The 21,899-nt window shown below is 35.8% G+C and overlaps 2 protein-coding genes across 9 annotated transcripts in view; both read right to left on the reverse strand.

Moving 5' to 3' along the window:
- The window catches only part of EML5 (EMAP like 5), a 163,405-nt gene that overhangs the window by 25,325 nt on the left and 116,181 nt on the right, over positions 1–21,899 (reverse strand). For all 8 annotated transcript variants that reach the window (XM_073895710.1, XM_073895709.1, XM_073895708.1 and 5 more), the window contains 6 exons: positions 18,985–19,137; positions 18,137–18,268; positions 11,808–11,896; positions 10,557–10,733; positions 8,979–9,180; positions 7,970–8,096 (listed from right to left, as the gene is read on the reverse strand). In XM_073895710.1, coding sequence (XP_073751811.1) covers positions 7,970–8,096; positions 8,979–9,180; positions 10,557–10,733; positions 11,808–11,896; positions 18,137–18,268; positions 18,985–19,137 — 880 coding nt within the window. The remainder of the gene's footprint in view (positions 1–7,969; positions 8,097–8,978; positions 9,181–10,556; positions 10,734–11,807; positions 11,897–18,136; positions 18,269–18,984; positions 19,138–21,899) is intronic.
- Positions 20,820–21,397, reverse strand: LOC112822114 (thymosin beta-4). Its single transcript, XM_025869501.2, has one exon. The coding sequence runs from the start codon at positions 21,334–21,336 to the stop codon at positions 21,202–21,204; it is 135 nt and encodes a 44-aa protein (XP_025725286.1). The 5' UTR covers positions 21,337–21,397; the 3' UTR covers positions 20,820–21,201.

Genomic DNA, 21,899 nt, shown 5'->3' on the forward strand with positions numbered 1-21,899 from the left:
TCTACCGATTCAATGCAATTCTTATCCAAATACCAACAGCATTTTCCAAAAAACTAGAATAATACTATAATTTGTATGGAACCACAAAAGACCCCAAATAGCCAAAGCAATTTTGAGAAAGAGAAACAAAGCTGGAAGTATCACAATTCCAGATTTCAAGCTATATTACAAAGCTACAGTAATCAAAACAATAGGGAACTGGCACAAAAGCAGACATCTAGATCAATGGAACAGGATCAAGAACCCAGAAATAAACCTATGGTTATATGGTCAATTAATCTATGAACAAAGGAGGCAAGAATATGCAATGGAGAAAAGACAGTTTTTCAATAAATGATGCTGGGAAAACTAGACAGTTACATGTAAAAGAACTGGACCAGTTTTCAACCAATTTCTTTGCCACCAGCCACAGCAACATTTTTCTAGGTATGTCTCCTAAGGCAAGGGAAACAAAAGCAAAAATAAATTTTGGGACTACACCAAAAGGCTTTTTACACAGCAAAAGGAATCATCTACAAAACAAAAAGGCAACTTACTGAACGGGAGAAGACATTTGCAAATGATATATATGATAAGGGATTAATATCTATAATATATAAAGTTTATACAACACAACCCCCCCCAAAAACCCAATCTGATTAAAAAATGGACAGAGGCCCTGAATAGACATTTTTCCAAAGACGACATACGGATGGCCAACAGACACATAAAAAGATGTTCGACATCACTAATCAGCAGGGAAATGTAAATCAAAACACCAATAAGATATCACCTTATACCTGTTAGAATGGCTCAAGTAAAAAAGACAAGAAATAATAAATATTGGTGAGGATGTAGAAAAAAAGGAATCCTTGGACACTGTTGGTGCGAATGTAAATTAGTACAGCCACTATGGAAAACAGCATGGAGGTTCCTCAAAAAATTAAAAATAGAAATACCATACGATCCAACAATTCCACTACTGGATATTTAACCCCCTCTAAAAATGAACACACTAACTCAAAAAGATATATGCACTCCTATGTTTATTGCAGCATTATTTCCAATAGCCAAGATATGGAAGCAACCTGTGTCCAGGAATAGACAAATGGATAAGGCACACACACACACAACATACACACACACGAGTATTATGCAGCCATTAAAAAGGATGAGATCTTGCCATTTATGACAATGAGGATGGACCTAGAGGGTATTAGGCTAAGTGAAATAAGTCAGACTAAGAAAGACAAATACCATATAATTTCACTCATATGTGGAATATTAAAAAAATGAACCAACAAACAAAAAGCAGAATCAGACCTATAAATAAGAGAACAAACTGATGGTTGCCAGAGGGGAGGGGTAGGAATGGGCAAAATAGGTGAAGGGTAATGGGAGGGACAGGCTTCCAGTTATGGAATAAAAGGCACAACATAAGGAATATAGTGGGGGCGCCTGGGTGGCTCAGTTGTTAAGCGTCTGCCTTCAGCTCAGGTCATGATCCCAGGGTCCTGGGATCAAGCCCCGCATCGGGCTCCCTGCTCCGCAGGAAGCCTGCTTCTCCCTCTCCCACCCCCCTGCTGTGTTCCCTCTCTCACTGTACTCTGTCAAATAAATAAATAAAATCTTAAAAGAAAAAAAAGGAATATAGTGAATGATACTGTAACAGCATGGTATGGGAACAGATGGTAGCTATACTTGTAGTGAGCAGAGCATAATATATAAACTTGCCAAATCACTATGTTGCATACCTGAAACTAAAGTAACTTTAAGTGCCAACTATACTCAAATAAAAAAAAAATGTGGAGGCTCTTTTCCTAAAATCCTTTAATTAAAAAAAACCCATCTCACTTGGTTTATTTTTATCTCAGATAACCATTATTCAAATGTTTAATAACCTGAACACTGGATCTAAATCAATCATGCTATCAACTCCCCCTTCCAAAAAAAATTTTTTTTTGAAGATTTTTATTTGACAGAGAGAGACAGTGAGAGAACACAGCAGGGGGAGTGGGAGAGGGAGAAGCAGGCTTCCTGCGGAGCAGGGAGCCCGATGCAGGGCTCGATCCCAGGACCCTGGGATCATGACCTGAGCCGAAGGTAGACGCTTAATGACTGAGCCACTCAGGCAACCCCCTTCCAAATTTTAAGTGAATATTTGATTTGTAACAACTAAAGCAGAAAATGACATGAAAGGACTTTGCTATGGGAAAAAAAAAATCCAATGTGTGATTAAGTGCATAAAATTAAAGGATAAAAACATATTTGCATTTTCACAAGGATTTCCAGGTTATACATCTACAAAAGTGAATGAAATGCTCCATCTTGAACACTCAATATAAAAGAAGCGAATACTTTCACACATGACATGAAGTAGTATGTAGAAGCAAATAACCATGGCTGGTGACATAAAAATTGCATGCACTTAAAAAAATATATAAAGAACTCTTCAAATTACAGAAGTTTGGTTTCAAACCTTTTTCATATGTTCTGAATGTAAGTAAGTAAATATAATTCAGTTTATAATATTTAACATTTAAAAATGTTTCTCTTAGGACCTATTTCTTTATTTATTTAGAGAGGGAGAGAATCTCAAGCAGGCTCCACGCACACTCTGATGTGGGGCTTGATCTCTTGACACTGAGATCATGACCTGAGCCGAAATCAAGAGTTGGTCACTTAACCAACTGAGCCACCCAGGCACCCCTCCTTAGGGCCATTTTAAAGAATGGCCTTAGCTTTTCTTCTAAGTCAGTTTTGTTGGTGAACTTCATTGAGTGTTATCATCTGACAGCTTTAATTGTAACCCAAGCAACAAACAGGTAATTCTTATCCATACAAACCTGTTTAACAGTTAAGTGTATTTTAATTTTTTAAAGATAACATATATTTTTGTTTAAATAAAGTTATTTATTTATTTATTTGAGAGAGAGAGAAACAGCATGAGAGGGGAGAGGGCCAGAGGGAGAAGCAGGCTTCCTGCTGAGCCGGGAGCCCAATGTGGAACTCGATCCCAGGACTCCGGGATCATGACCTGAGCCGAAGGCAGTCGCTTAACCAAATGAGCCACCCAGGCGCCCGTTTAAATAAAGTTATACAGCTTATAAAATTATACAAGTTGAACAAATAAAGCTTTGGTAAAGCAATTACTTATGTAGCAGAAATCCAATAATTAAAATGCTATTTGTTTGAGTGATACTGATTTCAATGGAGAAAAATGTGGAAAACTGAACAGAGGTAAAGAACACCAAGTAACACAGCTCATTAATGGTAAATATGAAAGACGATAAAAATACAAAATTCGGTCTCATAAAGTATAACAAAGAGAGAGGATTACCTGGAACCTCTTTTTAGCAGCAGATAAAAAAGGGAAAAGATTACAACACAGATTTGAATTTAAAACACTAGTAAAATACTTCTGTAATAAAATATTGTTACAAGTTTAATGCAGGTAAAACATACTGCATATATTAAAGGGTTATTGTTTTTATTTATTACCGCACAGAAGGCTAAAGTTACTCCATTAATGGCAGGGAAATCAAAAGAAGGCGAAAAAAGAAAAATGAGAATTGAACATGTTCTATGTTGTAAACTTTAAAGCCTACCGTTCTTATTTTTCTACAGTGCACTGTGAATTTCAAACAAAATACTGAAGCTTATCTTTGTTCTTAAGTGTGGGAGTAAAATGGTAACAACCAACTTAAAAGGTTGGTCGTACAGGAGATGCTATTAAGGAAACTGTCTAAGGAGGTGAACCCTTCCCTCTGACCCAAGAGGGTTTCTCAGTCAGCCAGTCCAGCCTAGCAGGCAAAGTGAGTCACTCAAGATCATGCTAGCTTTGGGAATTTGCTAGTAAAGGAGGTAACTTAAAAGAACCCCTTTAATAACATAATGACCAAAAAGAGAATTGGAAGAGATCACAAAAGTGATTTCATCCACCCCCCTACTGAAACCAGGAAACTTCTTTACACATCTAGAACATCCCTTTGTAGCAGTGATGGACAAATGGTCACCTAAGCTCTTATAAAAACTGCTTATGAAAGGGAGGTCACTTCATAAAATTCACCCAACAATTATATCTCCACTTAGCTTTGTTTTCAAACAATTGACTCCCACTGTAAATTGTTAGTGTCCCTTTAAAATCACTCCTGAATAAGCTACTTCAGATCTGAGGCTAGATCTGAATGTTTTATTTGTTAAAACAGTCTAAGATATGTGGCCTTTTTGAAGTCACATCACACTCTAGACTCCTATCTTTGTACATATCACCCGTTTAAAACAAAAATGAATTTCTGCTGTCTACCAAATAAATTAAGGAGTGCCTTATATCTGAGTTTCTGTAAAACCTGGTCTCATATCTACTTTTTTCATCCTTATTTCCCAGCATTTACCTATTGGTACCCTTTTTTTTTTTTTTTTACTTCTAAAACAGACTTTTTCCACACTGTCCTGTTTCAGAAACTGCCTGAAGACATGTTCATCTCATTAAAGCTAGTTGTGAAAAGTGTCCCACAGAGTCCTTTTATGCATATACCATTTTATTAAACATACAAATATCATCATTGCCCTATGTTAATTTTTTTAAATGAAAGTATAAATATACATTAAATGAAGCTATCAGGCTTATAAACTGCATAATTTTTCACTGAGAAATATGTGTGGCTATTTTTATAAACCTCTGAAACTTAAGGGGTAACTAAAACTGTCTGAAGTTTGTTATAAAACCAAGTGATCATAATGAAGAACCTCAGCAGCACCCACATACTGCACATGTAAATGCAACTTTTCTGTAGGACTTAGTTCACTTTCTAATTTTTTCTTGACAAATACAGTTCCATGTTTTATAGGGAAAAAATCAATACCTTAAAATAGAATAAAGATCAAAACAGAACAAAGAATAAATAAAATATTGGAATAAAATATCTTATTTAATAAAACTTACCTTACTACCCCCTGCCTTTGAAAGGAACAAGGGAAAAAAAGAAACACTGATGATGAATAACATGCAGCAGTTAAGTAAATAGAATAAAGGAAACAGCAACAGAATTCTAAGGAAATACAAAATGCCTAAATTTTATGCTCCACTATTCTGAGTATTTTTATTAAAAAATATTGGAAGTTTGATTGACAACTACTTTAAATATATAAGATTTCTACAAAAAGAAAAACATAAAATTATTATAGTCATTTAGGAAAAACGGCCTCACAAAAGTATCAACCAAGTAGTTACCAATGTCATCCAAAACCTTTTAAGTGGATGTTTGACAAGCATTTGTTTTCACTTTTTATAAAATGTTTCATATTTGATGGCGATATTTTATTTAAAATACAAAAACATTATAGATAAACTATAACATCTCCTCACAAAGATATGCAAAGTTGGTAAAAAGAAGTATCTTCATTTTTTTCTCCTTTGATAAATCTCTCATTTTATGAAAATAAAGACTCCTAATTCTGAGTCATTTTGGACTCTGGCCTCAGCATTTTCAAAAGAATTCAGCAGAGTTGAAATTATAAAATAAACTGAGAACAAATGCAAAATAATTTCAAAAATAATTTTGAAAATGTTAGCTGTAAAAAATGCAAGCTAACAGCAAAGATTATGAGAACGTCAAGCATTTTTCACAAGCAGAAAAATACTTCCATTTGTCAGAATTTGGGTCACTTCATTAATAAGGGAGGAATTTTAAGTGTTTTACCATGAATGACAGACTGTAGATTAAAATTTGGTCACATTTTCCGATATACCTAATTTATCTGATATTTTTCTTAAAAAATAAATGAAAAAGATTTATGGGAATGTCTAGAGTTTCTTCCACCCTATAGTACACTTTTCATTATCTGTAAGATATAATTTAAGTAATTTTAAGCACTATACGGCACATATTCTTACCAGAACATCCACATTTGTAAACTTATATGTATTTCTCTGATTAATAAATAAATTTGTGGATATTTAATTTCAGAAACTGTTTAAATTTATTTCCCTCAGGTGACTATTTCATTTGCAGGGAGGGGTGGTAAAGACTTACTACCTAAATTCTTTAATACATTTTATTTCATTTTATAAAATACTCTGTAGTTTAGTGACTGTAAGGCTCATTTAACCTCTAGGTAAACAGAGGCTTAGAGATAACAAATAGTTTTTCAAGGTGACACAAGAGGAAAATGATAAAAATTAGTATTTTAACCCATTTGTCTGACTCCAAAATCATGTTCTTTGCACTGTAAGATACTGTCTCCCACCAGATCACTTCAGCCTTGAATCTTGATATTTAGATTATGGTATGCTCAGATTTCTTAAAACATCTCTCTATTTTAGTTTATTTTTTAATTTTTATCTATTTTTTATTTTATTTTTAAAAAGATTTTATTTATTTGTCAGAGAGAGAGCACAAGCGGGGGAGCAGCAGGGAGAGGGAGAAGCAGGCTCCCCGCTGAGCAAGGAGCCCGATGCAGGACTAGATCCCTGGATCCTGGGATCATGACCTGAGCCAAAGGCATATGCTTAACCGACTGAGCCACTCAGGTGTCCCAAAACATATCTCTAATTTAATACTTTGCCTCTTTATATGTGATGACAAAATGGATAATTACCCCCTACCCCCTATCGGTAAAGGTGACGCCAATGCTATTATTTGGGTATTCATCAGCAAATGGGCACCTGGAAGAGGAGCTGTGGAGACATCATAACTCAACACTCCCCCTAGAACTTCTGTGGGAACCTGTGTGGCTAGAAGTTCAGAAGCCCTCTAGACTTCTCCATCAGGAACATGCACCTCCCCCTTCCAATTTCATCCTTCTCCCTGAGTGTTAAGCCTGTAGTGCAAATTCAAACCCCTCTGCCAGGGCTTTCTCGTACTGTCATCTCTATGTAGCTGAGCCCCAGGAGTCTTCAGCACTACTCTCTCTGACTACACATTGACTCAAATTTTCCACAAATTCTGTTCTATGTGAGTGAACTCCCTTTCGTTTTTAAATTTTCCCTCAAATATTCTTACCAACTTCTCATAACAATGTTTTCCTCAACACATCTTTGGACAGAAGAGGTCACTGCTGTTCCCACCTCCCACTCCTTGTTTCCTCACTGCAGTTTCTGGATAATTTTTCCTTTACCAATTCTTGAAAACTCTTCACTTCTGAAAAGAAGTGTCACTCACTGATCCATACACCTCTTTATTGTCTTCCATATTCCCTAATGATTTTTAAAGCATCACGTGATGTTCACAATTCCTCTCTTGATCTAACTCAGAGACTTTATTAAACAGTTTTCTCTCCTTATAAAATTGCTGTTGGCATAGCTTTTAATTCTGATGTGCTGCTTCCAGACAAAGACCAGTAATTCCCATTCTCTAATGGGAAGCTATACTTCAATTTGCCTCTTGGAAAAATTTTTATTTTTTATTATTTTTTAAAGATTTTATTTATTTATTTGACAGAGAGCACAAGAGAGCACAAGCAGGGGGAGCAGTAGACTGAGAGGGAGAAGCAGACTCCCCACGGAGCAGGGAGCCCAATGTGGGCTCCATCCCAGGACCCTGGGATCATGACCTGAGCCAAAAGCAGACGCTTAACCATCTGAGCCACCCAGCCACTCCTGGTGAAATTTTTTATCCTTGATTAAAGGCACATGGATACAAATGCCTTTTTAAAATTTGATCCTATCTCTGCTCAGGTGCTTCCTAAAACATAGTTGGTATTGGATTCAAATTTTGTTATTTCCTACAACCCTCTCACATTTATAAAAGTTAGCAAATAATATTCCTTTAATCATAGACACTTTGTATATTCTCTAAACTACTTGCAAGAGACAGTGTCACCACCAAAAAGTATTTAAGGACAAACACGTTTTCTAAGAGGTGCTAGGAGCTGGAAAATGCAAGAGTACCACTGCTACTTAGTTTTTACAAAAAAATCATTCAGTTAAACAATAAATTCAATTTTAATACCAATATATTTTTCATCTAGTTTTAAATTTTATTGTTACCTCTCATCAACTGAGGGTTCTTTTTGTTGCAAATGAGGCTTGACTCCAAACATTGGGCGAATATTTGTTGATAAGGCTCTAATGGTGTAACTGATTTCATTCTCCCTTGTAACATCACTGTCATAGCCTGCCATCAAACATAAGAATTATTCTCTAAGTTGCAACTGAGGAGTTCTATTATGATCCTATAAACTGGATGCAAGGATGTTCAACAATATGAAATAAGCTAAATAAATTATGAAATAATTATGAATAAATTAGGAAATAATATACAGCCAATAAAAATTATATAGAATATTTAATGATATGTAACAATGTTTTTAAAATATTACTAAGAGATAACAGCCTATTAAATATAAATTCAATATATCATTTTTGTTAAAAAATATAATGTATATAAATGCAAATACCCCTGTGGAAATACCTCAATATGTTAAGAGAAGTTACCGCTGAGTGGTCAAATTATGGATACTGTGTTTATTTTTATTGCAAAATGTATTTCCTAATTTTTCTGTAATGAGCTGGTATTATTTGTATATTAGGAAAAATTAAAATCATTTTAAAATATGAAGTGCAATACCATAACAAATTTTTTTAAAGATTTTATTTATTTGAGAGAGACAGAGTGAGCATGAGTGGGGGGAGAGGCAGAGGGAGCAGCAGACTCCCCGCTGAGCGGGGAGCTCGACGCGGGGCCTGATCCCAGGTTTCTGGGATCAGGCCCCAAGTTGAAGGCAGACACTTAACCAACTGAGCACCCCAGGCACCCCACCATAAAATTTATTTTAACAGTACTTAAAGTAGGATTATCATACATTTGTAGACGAAGAATATTTAAGTCATCAATATATGCTAGTCTGTTATTTTTGAGGCATAAAACCAATTTTGGTTAAACAGACCACAAACACTAAAACCACAATTATTCAAACATTATTACTTGTTTAACTGCTGTAGTTTAAATCAGTTGTACTAAATTGTGTTTTTATTAAAATATTTTAAAATGACATACCCCCATCTTCTTCCGAATCTGTATCAGATTCTTCACTATCACAAGGCCTTTTTTCTCGATAGCCCTCGATTTCATTTGTCCAAACCATTAAAGACATATCCGCACCTCCTAAGGTAACCAACATGCTGTCATCGTAAGTCCAGCGAACATTTGTGACATGTGTACTATGGGCCATATACCTCTTAAATTTTCCAAATTTTCCCTAAAGATGAAAAAAAAATTCAGAGTCTTTGAGAAATGTTACTACTTGAAAATGGTCCTATTCTTCAGGCATCTATACCATCTAGAAAGCTGAAAGTGAAGTTTCTGACCAATAAATGCTTTATTGGAACACATTCTTATCAATTAAGGTTCTGCCACTTAAGTGTATCTAAAACAGGGATGTATGGAATATTTCCTCAGGTGGCTGGGGTCTCTATGAGAATTTTTAAACTTGGGTTTTCATTTCAATGCTAATCTAAAAATATAAATATGAGCAGCTACTTAAGATCTATATCATAATATGATTTCGGTGCCCTATTTCAAATTTATGTTTATGTTCATGCCAGATTATAATATACATCTGACCTTGAACAACACGGGTTTGAACTGCACAGTCCCTTATATGTAGATATTTTTTGATAAACACAGGATAGCACTGTAAATATATTTTCTCTTCCTTATTGTTTTAATAATATTGTTTTTGCAATAACATTTTTTCTCTAGCTTGTTATAAGAATACAGTATATAATACATACAACGTACAAAATATGTGTTGACTGTTTATGTTATTTGTGAGGTTTCCAGTCAACCGTAGGCTAATAGTAAAGTTTTTGGTGAGTCAATGGTTATAATGCAGATTTTTGACTATACAGGGATCGGTATCCCTAACCCCCACATTGTTCAAGGGTCAACTGTATATCTGAATCAGTGACAAGAAATAAATGCATCTGGACTTGATATATGAATTTTATTTTTGTGCTAAATGAAAGCCTAATGTTTCCCGGTAGCTTGAATAGAGGAAAGCACTAAGAGAATTCAATTATCACACAGCTCCCACATGGGCACATAGCACTTCAAAAAGTCTGTGCAGTCTAGTTTCAGCAAAATAACATCATTCATTACATTGAGTCAATGTTTTAGTTTTATAGGTATTGTATTTACAGTATTTTGGATCTAATGGTTGAAACATTTTAACCGATTGAGCCACCGAGGCGTCCCAGGGTTGAAACATTTTGAACTTAAGGCTGTAAATATAAAGAGTTTCTGTTTACTTTTAATGGTATATATTTAATCAAAAGAATACCAAAATTATTTAAGTTAGTATTAGGGATAAAAGAAATGTTTCCTCTAAAGGGGATATTTATATTACTCAATACTGAGAAACACTGTACAATATGACTTAAGGCACAGGATCATAAATTATAAGACTACTTCTAAATAAAAGCTATAAATATGTCAAAAATAGTACATATAATTCTAAATCCTTCATATTACATATGTAATATTCATATTACAACAACGAAATACTATGAAAGAGCATTACCTTAACCATTTTTATAATTATGATCATTAGGGGAGTTAAAGAAAAACACATACTTTTGCAGGATATCTAAATAACTTCACAAATCCCAAATCATCCCCAGTAGCTAGGATCATTTTGTCACTGGTGAGGCAAGAGGCAGTTATGTCTGTGACTTCTCCAATTACTGGCCAAATTCCCTCACAGCATAAACCAAGCACACTTGTCCATGATGCCCAACAAATTTTTTCTACCTAATAAGAAAAAAAAGGCTGTAAGTTTGTAATATCTAAACCTTAAAAACTGACAACAAAAATCTGAATAGTTTTCTTTATAGTTATATTTGTCACAAGTAAAATTAAAATTTTAATTATAACAGTTAAATCATCAGTTGTCTTGGTTTTGTAGCTTCCCAAGTCTGCTAATTCCTGTAGAAAAAATTTAACATAACATTATTCAAGATGTACTTATTACGTACCCACTATGTGTTCTAGATGCTGAGGATTCAGTGATAATAAATAAGACCATTTCTGCTTTTAGAATAATCAATAAATCTATACTTCATGTCTCAATTTCTAACACTTTAGAGGCTTGTTTTCCAATTAACCATTACTGGATATTAAGAACCTTAGAGTCTCTCTCGTCATTAAGCCCTTTCATATTCAATTTGTTTAGCCTCTCTTCCTTGGCCATGTCAAAAAATTCTGCTAATACTGTCAGTCACAAAAGGAAACACATTTTTTCTTTTTTCTTTTCTTTAAACAGGAATTTGCCAACAAGCATCTTAGGCATATAGGTTCCAAAAGATTTGACAGACATGCAGTGCTCCTATCTAAGATAACATGTCTTCTATTTGCCTCCTATCCTTTGAGGAAAGTAACTGGACGGGAGCATAGCTAGATGTAAAAGTTGATTTATCTCCCCCCCCCCTTTTTTTTAGATAGTGCGCGCGTGTGCGTGCAAGTGAGGGTAGGGTGGGGTGGGGGCGGTGGGTGGGGAGAGGAGAGAGAGAATCTCAAGCAGGCTCCATGCTGGGCCTGACACAGGGCTCCATCTTACCACCCTGACATCATGACCTGAGCCAAAATCAAGAGTCAAATGGTTAACCAACTGAGCCACAGAGGTGCCCCTGTTTTATTCCTTTTCTTATACAGCATCTTTTCCTTTCCTCATCTAATAGACTAGGCCAGAAAATAAACTCACAGAAAGAATAGCCATGATTTGAATAATGTGAGAACAGGCTTCATATGTAAATGACAGAAGGCGGGCATCAGTGTTCTAACCACTTAGTCATATCAACAACATTGCAAGCACTATTATCTTCCTACCTCCACACTGGGGATGGTTTGTTTTTTCCCTCTGGGAGCTTCAAAGAATAACTGTTCTTTAGCACCACTGTTGACCTGTAAAAGCTTTCCTTAAAAAAAAAAAAAATTTAAAAATATATACATATATAAAATATATCCATATAGTTAATGGGATGCTTAATTTTTTTAAATATTTTCTTTCATGGTTTATTAAATTGTTTTATAATCGTAAAATTAAATTTTCATTAATGTAAAATTACATAGAATCAATCCTATTTAAAAGCATTCAGTGAACATTACATTAGTGTTTTTACCACCTCCCATTAAATTCTTTTTTAAATTCCAGTGCAGATAACATAGTGTTATATTAATTTCAGGTGTGCAATATAGTGATTCGACAATTCTATACATTACTCAGTGCTCCTTATATAAGTGTACTCTTCATCCCCTTTGCCTATTTCACCCATCTTTCCATCCCCTTTTTTTTAGTTTTATTTATTCATTTTAAGTAATCTCTACACCCAACATGGATCTCAAACTCCCAACATTGAGATCAAGAGTGACATGCTCTCCCAACTAAGCCAGCCAGTATTTTATTTTTGGTGTAATTGTAAATGGGATCGTTTTCTTAATTTCTCTTTCTGCTGCCTCATTATTAGAGTATAGAAATGCAACGGATTTCTGTATATTGATTTTGTACCCTATGACCTTACTGAATATGTTTATCAGTTCTAGTATTTTTTTGGTGAAGTCGTCAGGGTTTTCCATGTATCGTATTGTATCCATATCGTATCCAAGCAAAGAGTAAAGTTTTACTTCTTCCTTAGCAATTTGGATCTTTTTTTCTTTTTCTTCTGTCATTGCTGTGGTTAGGACTTCTAATACTATGTTGAATAAAAGTGGTAAGAGTGGACGTCCTTGTCTTGTTCCTGACCTTACAGGGAAAGCTCCCAGTTTTTCACCATTAAGTATGATGTTAGCTGGGGTTTTTCAGATATGGTCTTTATTATGTTGAGGTATGTTCCCTCTAAACCTATTCTGTTGAGGGTTTTCATCGTGAATGGATGTTGTACTTTATCAAATGCTTTTTCTATATTGAAATGATCATAAGGTTTTTATCCTTTCTCTTGATGTAACATCTCATGTTGATTGATCTGTGAATATTAAACCCTGCTTGCATCCTAGGAATAAATTCCACGTGATTGTGAGAATGATTTTAATTATTGCTGGATTTGGTTTGCTAATATTTTGTTGAGGATTACTGCATCCATGTTCATCAGAGATATTGTACTTCTCTCTTTTTGTGGTGTCTTTATCTGGTTTTGGTATCAAGGTAATGCTGGCCTCATAGAATGAATCTGGAAGCTTTCTTTCCTCTTCTATTTTTTGGAATAGTTGAGAAGAACAGGTATTAACTCTTAAGTGTTTGATAGAATTCACCTGCGAACCTTTGTTCTGGTTCTGGGCTTTTGTTTGTTGGGAGTTTTTGGATTTCTGATTCAATATCATTGCTGTTAATCAGTCTGTTCAAACTTTCTATTTCTTCCTGTTTCAGTTTTGATAGGTTATATGTTTTTAGGAATTTATCCGTGTCTTCTAGGTTGTCATATTGTTTGGCATATTATTTTTCATACTATTCTCTTACAATCCTTTGTATTTTTATGGTGTCAGTTATTATTTCTCCTCTTTCACTTCTGATTTTGTTTGAGCTCTCAATTTGTGTGTTTTTTTTTCTTTTTGGATGAACTTGGCTAGAGGTTTAGCAATTTTGTTGATCTTTTCACAGAACTAGCTCCTGATTTCATTGATGTGGTCTATTGTTTCTTTAGTTTCTCTTTTGTTTATTTCTGCTCTAATCTTATTATTTCCTTCCTTCTGCTGGATTTGGGTTTTGTTTGTTCTTTTTCTATCTTCTTTAGGTGTAGGGTTAAGGTGTTTGAAATTTTTCTTGCTACTTCACTTTTAGAACTGTTTTTGCTGCATACCAAAGATTTTGGATTATTGTGTTTTCATTTTCATTGCCTCTATGTATTTTTTAATTTCTTCTTTGATTTCCTGGTTGACTCAATCATTATTTAGTAGCATGTTATTTAGCCTCCATGTACTAGTGTTCTTTCCAGTTTTTTTTTTTTTCTTTTCTTTCCTTGTGGTTGATTTCTGGTTTCATGGCATTATGGTCAGAAAAGATGCATGGTCTGATTTCAAGCTTTTTGAATTACTGAGACTTGTTTTGTGTCCTAATATGTTATCTGTCCTGGAGAATGTTTGATATGCACTTGAAAATAATGTGTATTCTGTTTTAGGATGGAATGATCTAAATATATCTGTTAAATCCATCTGGTCCAGTGTCATTCAAAGCCACGGTTTCCTTGTTGATTTCGTTTGGATCTATCCATTGATGTAAGTGTGGTGCTAAAGTCCCCCACTATTATTGTATTACTATCAGTTACCTCTTTTATGTTTGTTATTAACTGTTTTATGTAGTTAGGTACTCCCATGTTGGGTGCAGAAATATTTACAATTGTTATATCTTCTTGTTGAATCGTTCCCTTTATGAACATATACTGTCGTTCTTTGCCTGTTACGGTTTTTTAAAGTCTATTTTGTCCTGGCTTTCTTTTCACTTCTATTTGCATAAGAAATCATTTTCCATTCCTTCACTTTTTTTTTAATTTAAATTCAATTAGCCAACATATAGTACATCATTAGTTTCAGATGTAGTGTTCAATAATTCATCAGTTGCGTATAACACCCAGTGCTCATCACATCACCATTCCTTTTCAAGCTGCATGTGTCCTTAGGTCTGAAATGAGTCTCTTATAGGCAGCATACACATGGGCCCTGTTTTTTTATCCATTCCATCACCCTAGTCTTTTGATTGGCATGTTTGTCCATTTATAGTCAAAGTAATTATTGATAGGTAGGTACTTATTGCAATTTTGTTACTTGTTTATGGTTGATTTTGTAGTTCTTCTCTGTTCCTTTCTTCCCTCACTCTGTTTTCTCACGGTTTGCTGGCTTTCTTTAGTGATATACTTGGATTCCCCTCTATTTTTTACATATCTACTACTGGGTTTTGATTTGTTGTTACCGTTAGGTTTGTATATAACATCTTATGCCTACAGCAGTCTATTTTAAGTTGATGGTCGCTTAAGTTTGAACTCATTCTTTACTCCTCTCCCCTCTTCCCTATTTTAGGTATATGGTGTCATACTTTCCCTTCCTTTTCTTTTATAAATCCTTTGATTTTTATAGATATACTTAATTTTACTGCTTTTGTGCTTCCTACTTTTCTTACTCTAATTTATGGTCTTTTCGTTCCACTCAGAGTACCCTATGATAATTCATGGAGGGCTGGTTTAGTGGTCATAAATCCCTTTAATTTCTGTTTGGGAAACTCTATCTCTCCTTCTGTTCTGAGTGATAGCCTTGCTGGATAGAGTATTCTTGACTGCAGGTTTTTTTCTTTCAGCACTTTGAATATATTATGTCATTCCTTTCTGGCCTGCAAAATGTCTGCTGAAAAATCAGATGATAGTCTTATGGGATTTCTCTTGTATGTAACGGTCGTCTTTTCTCTTGCTGCTCTTAAAATCTCCTCTTTCTCACTCCTTTTTGCCATTTTAATTACTCTGTGTCTTGGTGTGAACCTCCTTGGGTTGGTTTTGCTGGGGGCTTTCTGCGTCTTCTGGATCTGGATTTCTCTTTCCTTTCCCAGATTTGGGAAGTTTGCAGCTATTATTTCTTCAAATAAATTTTATTCCTCCCTTTCTCTTCTCCTTCTGGGATCCCTGTAATGCAAATGTTATTACTCTTAATGGTGTCACTGAGTTCCCTAAGTCTGTTTTCATTTGTTATTACTACTTTTTCTCTCTCCTGTTCAGCTTGATTGCTTTCCATTATTATGTCCTCCAGGCCACAGATTCATACTTTTGCTTTCTCTAGTATACTATTTATTCCATCTAGTGTATTTTTAATTTCATTTATTGCGTTCTTCATTTCTGATTGGTTCTTTATGTTTTCTATTTCTTTATTAAGGGCCTTATCAAGGTCATCTACTCTTTGTTCAAGTCCATTGTGTATCTTTATGACCATTACTTTAAATTCTCTACCAGGCATGTTCATCATCTCCATTTTGTTTAGTTCTCTTGCTATGATTTTGTCCTCTTCTTTCAACTGGGACATGTTCCTGTCTCTTCATGTTGTCTAATTCTCTGTGTCTGTTTCTATGTGTTAGGAAAGTCAGCTATGTCTCCTCCTCTTGAAAGTAGTGGCCTTATTGAAAAGAGGTCCTGTGGTGCCCTGTAGCACCAGGTGCCCTGTTTACTGGAACCTGGTGCTTCAGAAGTGTCTCCTGTGTGTGTTGTGTGTGTCCTTGTGTTGTTGCTGAGCAGCTTTTGCCTTTAGTCCAGTCATCTGCAATGGCTCTCTTTGCTGATTGTGGACAGGTTTATCCCTGTGTTGTTAATGGGCCAGTCTGGGGCCACCTTGGGCTTGAGTTGAGTCAGACCAGGTTTTTGCCAGAGACACAGCAGCACCAAACTGTAGGGCACTTTCCCTGTGTTGTCTCTTGAGAAGCTTTTATAGGTGGGCAGGGCTTGCAGTCAGATGAGATGTCTGCCCCTGCCCACTGGTGGGGCTGCAGTAGGACTAGTGTGTATGGTTATGTTCCTCTCCACAGAGTAGGAGTCACTTTGGAGTGGTGCTGGTCCCTGCCAGAGCTGCTTGCACCCTGCCAGAATTGTGGCATTGTTCTGGATGGGCTCCTGCCAAGGGTGTATTGGAGGGGGCATGTCCCCAGGAGCAAGCAGTGGTGGGGTGTGTGGTGTGAGCAAGGTTTGTGCAGGTCTGTTGTGGGAGAAGACCTGGAACTCAGGTCTGGCTGGAGGGGCTGTGTCTGCAGAATGTAGGGGCGGGGTGCATTGTTAAGCAAGTTAGATGGAGAGTGTTCCTGCTACACTGATTCTTGTAGGTATCCCTGCGTCTAGGCTAGGGACAGGGGAGGGAAATGGCACCTGACCCCTCTTTCATTCTTAGATAGTTTCCCAACTCACATGCTCTAAGATTAGTAAACAAATCTCCTTTCCACATACCCCAGGTGTTTTCCAAACTGTTGCTTCCAGGGCTGTTTGTTATGCTGTGTCTTTAAGGGTGGAGACTCAGTTTCCTCTCACTCTCCTGGCTCTCCCAGAGCCAAACTGCCTGATTTTTAAAGTTCTAGGCATATGCCTAGAACTAAGTGTAAGAACTTGTGGAATTCGACCCCTCTGGTTTTCAAAGCCAACTGTTTTATCTTTTCCCTGTGGGCTTCCCACCGTGACTGTTTCTTTCCCCTCTCCATGCCCGCAGTGTCCCTCCTCCCTCCTGCAGACCGTCCTGTGAATCCATTTAGCTCCCAAGTGCATCTCTATCCTTCCTATCCTCTTCATGTGGCCTCTTCTCTACGTTTAGCTGTGGAGAATCTGTTCTGCCAGGCTTCAGGTCATTTTCTGGGTTATTTACACTGATGTGGGTGTTAGTTTTATCTGAGACAAGGTGAGTCTAGCACCCTCCTACTCTGCCATCTTCCCCAGAAGTAGAATGTTTAACTTTTATGGGAAAAATTAAGCTTAAACGTAAAAGCCATCTTCCTCACAGTCAACCACATAAGTAATTCATAAATGGTTTAATTTTGTGTATATATATATATATACATAAAAACTATTTCTGTTGTTACGCATACAAAAAACCTTAGAAATAAATTTGAGGATTTTTTAAAAAAGCTTTTTGTTTAATTATGTTTGGAAAAACTTTAACAACACTAGATTTATGTAAATGAATACATGAAACAAAACTAAAATATAGAGCATTTAAAATATTTAGCATTTATCCAAATTATTAAACACTGCCATGTGCAATGCCGCTACTGAAAAAAACAAAGACACTCATTAAATTCTGTATGTTATACAATTGTGATTATTTTTAAGAAATACATTTTATTGAATGATGGGGAAAGGACATTAAAATCCTCATTAATGTATCTATTTTCCAAATTTTCAAGTATTATTTATACTAAGCTTATCTGACAAGAGCCAGAACAAATGACTAAAAAACTTTCTTACATAATATTTAATTTACTTTACAAATTAAAGAATTTGTCACTTACTGTACTATCTCTTGAATTATACTGGAAGTATTGAAAAATCTAAACTCACAGCATTCACCTTCAGATGTGAAATAAAGCAGTGGAAAGTAATTTTGCAAATGTTTCTCACAATGATTCTGAACTCATCTGCTGAATCACTGTTTCTCTAAAATAGCTATACTAAATCAAATGGAACTTTTACCAAATAGGTTATTTAAATTCTTACCTCTAATATCCCAATCAACATGGGTTATGTAACTGGTAGCGCCTTTGCATATTCCTACTCGTTTACTACTCATCACATTGTATATATCTATAAAACTGTCATGGGATGCTACCGCAAGGTATTTCCCAGAACCTGTAACAGAAACATATTTGCTTGAGATTTTCTATCTTTAGAAATATTTTTTACATTCTACAACTAGAGTTAATTTTCTTAACATTTTTTTTGAGGAACTCTTAGGTGTTTTGTAAATTATAACAAAACCTGTATCAAGTGATAATCTGTATTTTTTCAAGCATATTATGATTAACAAAATGTTTTCTTTAGTGTAGTGAGACAGTTCAATGGAAAGAAAAGGCCAAAAATTATATATCATATAATACAGTTTGTGTTTAACTAAAAAAAGTTTTTTAAAAAGCCCTCTAAATTTAGAGAAAATGGAAGTAAACCAACATAAGTACATTTTGCCTTAATGTTAGTACTTCCCACATTACAGTGGGTTTCTTCAGAGATAATACATGGAAATTGCTAAAGCAAAATTAGTGCAAAATTTCAAAAGTATTAAAAATATAATGAAGACAGTCACCCAATCCTTCTATGTTAGAAATGAGGAAACTGAAACTCAGAATAGTTCCTTGGCTTGAGCCTATTTATTTAGTGACAGAATTGGTATTAAGCTGGATATTTTGCCACTGATCTAATACAGGAATTTTACCTTTTACCATAATGTCTTTTCTGTCAAAAAATTAAAATTCCAAGATAAAATAATGGTTAATAAAAATTACATATTGATATATTTGCCCATGGCCAACCCAAGTTAATAATCAAATATGATTTCAATGATACCTTACCTGGTGAAAATCGAATATCTGAAATAATATCTTTTCTGTGGTGAAAAGACACAAGATCCTCTAGAGTATCTGCATTTGCCATTAAGAAACTTCCATCATTCAGACCTACAGCTAAAGCTTTACCATCAGGAGAAAAACAGCAACATCTCCCACCTAAAAAGAGATAGAGAGTATGTATCAGGCAATTTTCTTCTATTTAAAAAAATTATGTGCTTAAGGAACCTTTAATTTCAAAGAGAATTCCTGTATTCATTATGGCCTCAAATCAATATTCAAAAGCAGTCAAGGGATGCAGGCAACAAAGTTTTCTACTGAAATCAGTGGTATGAAATTCTAAGCAATAATTAATACAAACCATCTCCCTCTTCCGCATGTAACAAAAGTACTAATGTTTAAAAACGTAAAAAATTAAGTTGATGAAAAAGAATGAGAGATTTTAATATAAAAAGCCAATGACATGTGGAAATGTTTTTTAGTGGGAGGTTGCTACCTCTGTAGTTTCTATTCAACAAATCAGAAATGTAAGGAATAAGTCCATTTTTATAAAAATGCTTTCAAATTTGAAAAAAATATGAAATAGATAATTATTAAACCTAGGAAGATCTATCCATGCATGAAAGATCTAACCATGCATGAAGAAATAATGATGCTAATATTATTCATTTTAAAAAATAAGGGTTAATATGTATTGGGAAATAAACAAAAATGGGCTTGTCCTGACAGCAAGGGATATGGCAGACATATTCAAAAGCCCTAAGACTTTTGGTGTCTTGCATAAAATTTGGAGAGGGAGGGATGGGGTACAGCTGTCACAGAATGAAAAGTTAAAGAATGAATTGAGAACAAGTCATTTATTTATCTTTTAATTATATCTGGAAGTACTTCTGATATTTAAGAGATGATGGCAACATGGAGCAGGGTAGCTGGAGTGGAGGTGATGAGAAAGGTTAGGATTTGGATATTCTAAAGATAGAGCTGGCAGGACTCTGACTAATGGGAGGAGCATAGGAGAAAAAGATAAAATCAAGGATATTTGTTTTGAATGGTGATGTCATTTACCAAGACGGAAAAAACTAGAGGAGGTCCAAGTGTTCAGTTTTGTACCCATAAAGTTAAGGATACCTATGAGAAATTCAAGTGAAGACATCAAGAAGGCAGTTTGGTATAATTACACTTCTCTGGAGCTCAAGGGAGAAGACTAGACTAGAGATATAAATATGGGAGACAGTAGCATACAGACAGTAGTCACAGTCATGAGCTGGATAAAAGCTTGTTATTAATTTATTGCCTCTCAGCTCCAAATTCACCCTTTTCTTTTGGGCTACGTGATACTAGAGCTAGGCCCTATAGACATTTTTCCTTTTCCAGCTACTTTGATTTTGTCCAGTAGAGGGTACTGGAAGGTCCTTGCAAGGCCAAAGAAGAAGGAAGGGATTTTTCTTTCTCCTGGTGTGCTGGAACTGGGAGATCAGGTTAACAACAGGGCAAGGGTAGGTATGGGGGCTGGGGCTGGGATGGGAAGATTTTTTTCTGCCACCATAGCAAAAGATTTCCTAGACTAGCCCTCTGGCAAGTTTCTTTTCTACGGCACCCACATCTCTCCAAAGAGATCTGAATCTCAGCCGGAGAAACAGGAAGGGGTCCTTCCTTAATCAGCACCCACCAACCTACAGGTGGCAGCTGCTTTCTTCAGTTTGCTTCTATACTCCTTAGAATCCTCTTTACCCCTTCTAGTACTTAATCACCTTTTATTGGTTAACAACACTTATTCAGTATTAAATTTTCCCTATTCCACTTACTAAGGTCGTTTCTGTTTCTTTTTTTTTTTTTCCACATTTTAAACTTTTTATTTGCGTATTAAAAAATTGTGCATTCCAATAATTAAAATCATACGAAGAAAAAAATGGCACTCTGATTAAACTGCATTGTACAGCCTGCCAGATACCTTGGACCAACTTAATGTTACTGGTCGTCCCACCCAGCTTCTTCCTTCATGAGCATACGTTATTTTCCTCCCTGCCAGCCAGACAGGCAGATGGAAAGGAGGCTTGGGGTTCCTGGTCAGTAGTTCAGATTCTCTGATGTGAAAAGGGGCAGCACAGTCATTTAAGCTTGATCCAACCTCTTTGCATCTTACAAAGTTAAACAGCTAAAAGAAGTAAAATAAGAAGGCAATGCTTGTGGAATGTACAGTGCATATTGGCGGCGCGCGCCTCACTATGATTCGCCGGCTTGCTTCTCCTGTTCAATCGTTTCTTTTGAAGGTAGTGGATTTTTCTCTTGAGTTTCTGTCTTCTTCAATTTCGACTTATCGAATTTCTCAATCTCAGCCATATCGGGTTTGTCAGACATGGTTGCAGAGGAAGCGGAGCGAGCTGCGCGTTCAAGTGACGTCCGATCTGCTCAGTGGCCGCCGCCGAATGGTCGTTTCTGTTTCTTGATTGGTACAGAATTGGTACTGAAGTAGTCACAGGAGACAGATCATTAAAGATGGGATTTTTGGAATTGGCTGAGTCATGCTTTGGGTTTAAGCACAGTGCTGAGCCCTTGCCAACGGGAAATGGGATGTTAGTAATCCAGGGTATATGTATGGGCATAACAATCAAGTTATCTCCTGCAGTTAACTGAAGTAAAATGCCCTCAGAGTCCAAGAGGCTGCTGCCTTTGACCATCACAAAAAGAATGATAACTGCAAGGACTATGCTGTGCAAGATTCCACTGAGTGCATGGAACATTTAACAGAAAGAAGTAACAAACTCAGATCCTTAAACTCTCAGCACGAGTCATGGTCTGACTAGAGACCATGGGCTGATGTTGCTAAAAACAAACACGAAATTTAATTGTGTAGGTTGCAAATTTACAATGTCAGCTGAATTCCCAGTTTCACCAAGTTTCTTATGTGATGGGGCACTGAC

This window comes from Callorhinus ursinus, unplaced genomic scaffold (assembly GCF_003265705.2).
Source record: "Callorhinus ursinus isolate GAN/ISIS: 27379988/994484 unplaced genomic scaffold, GSC_fseal_2.0 scaffold8, whole genome shotgun sequence".
In the NCBI taxonomy this organism is placed as follows: domain Eukaryota; kingdom Metazoa; phylum Chordata; class Mammalia; order Carnivora; family Otariidae; genus Callorhinus; species Callorhinus ursinus.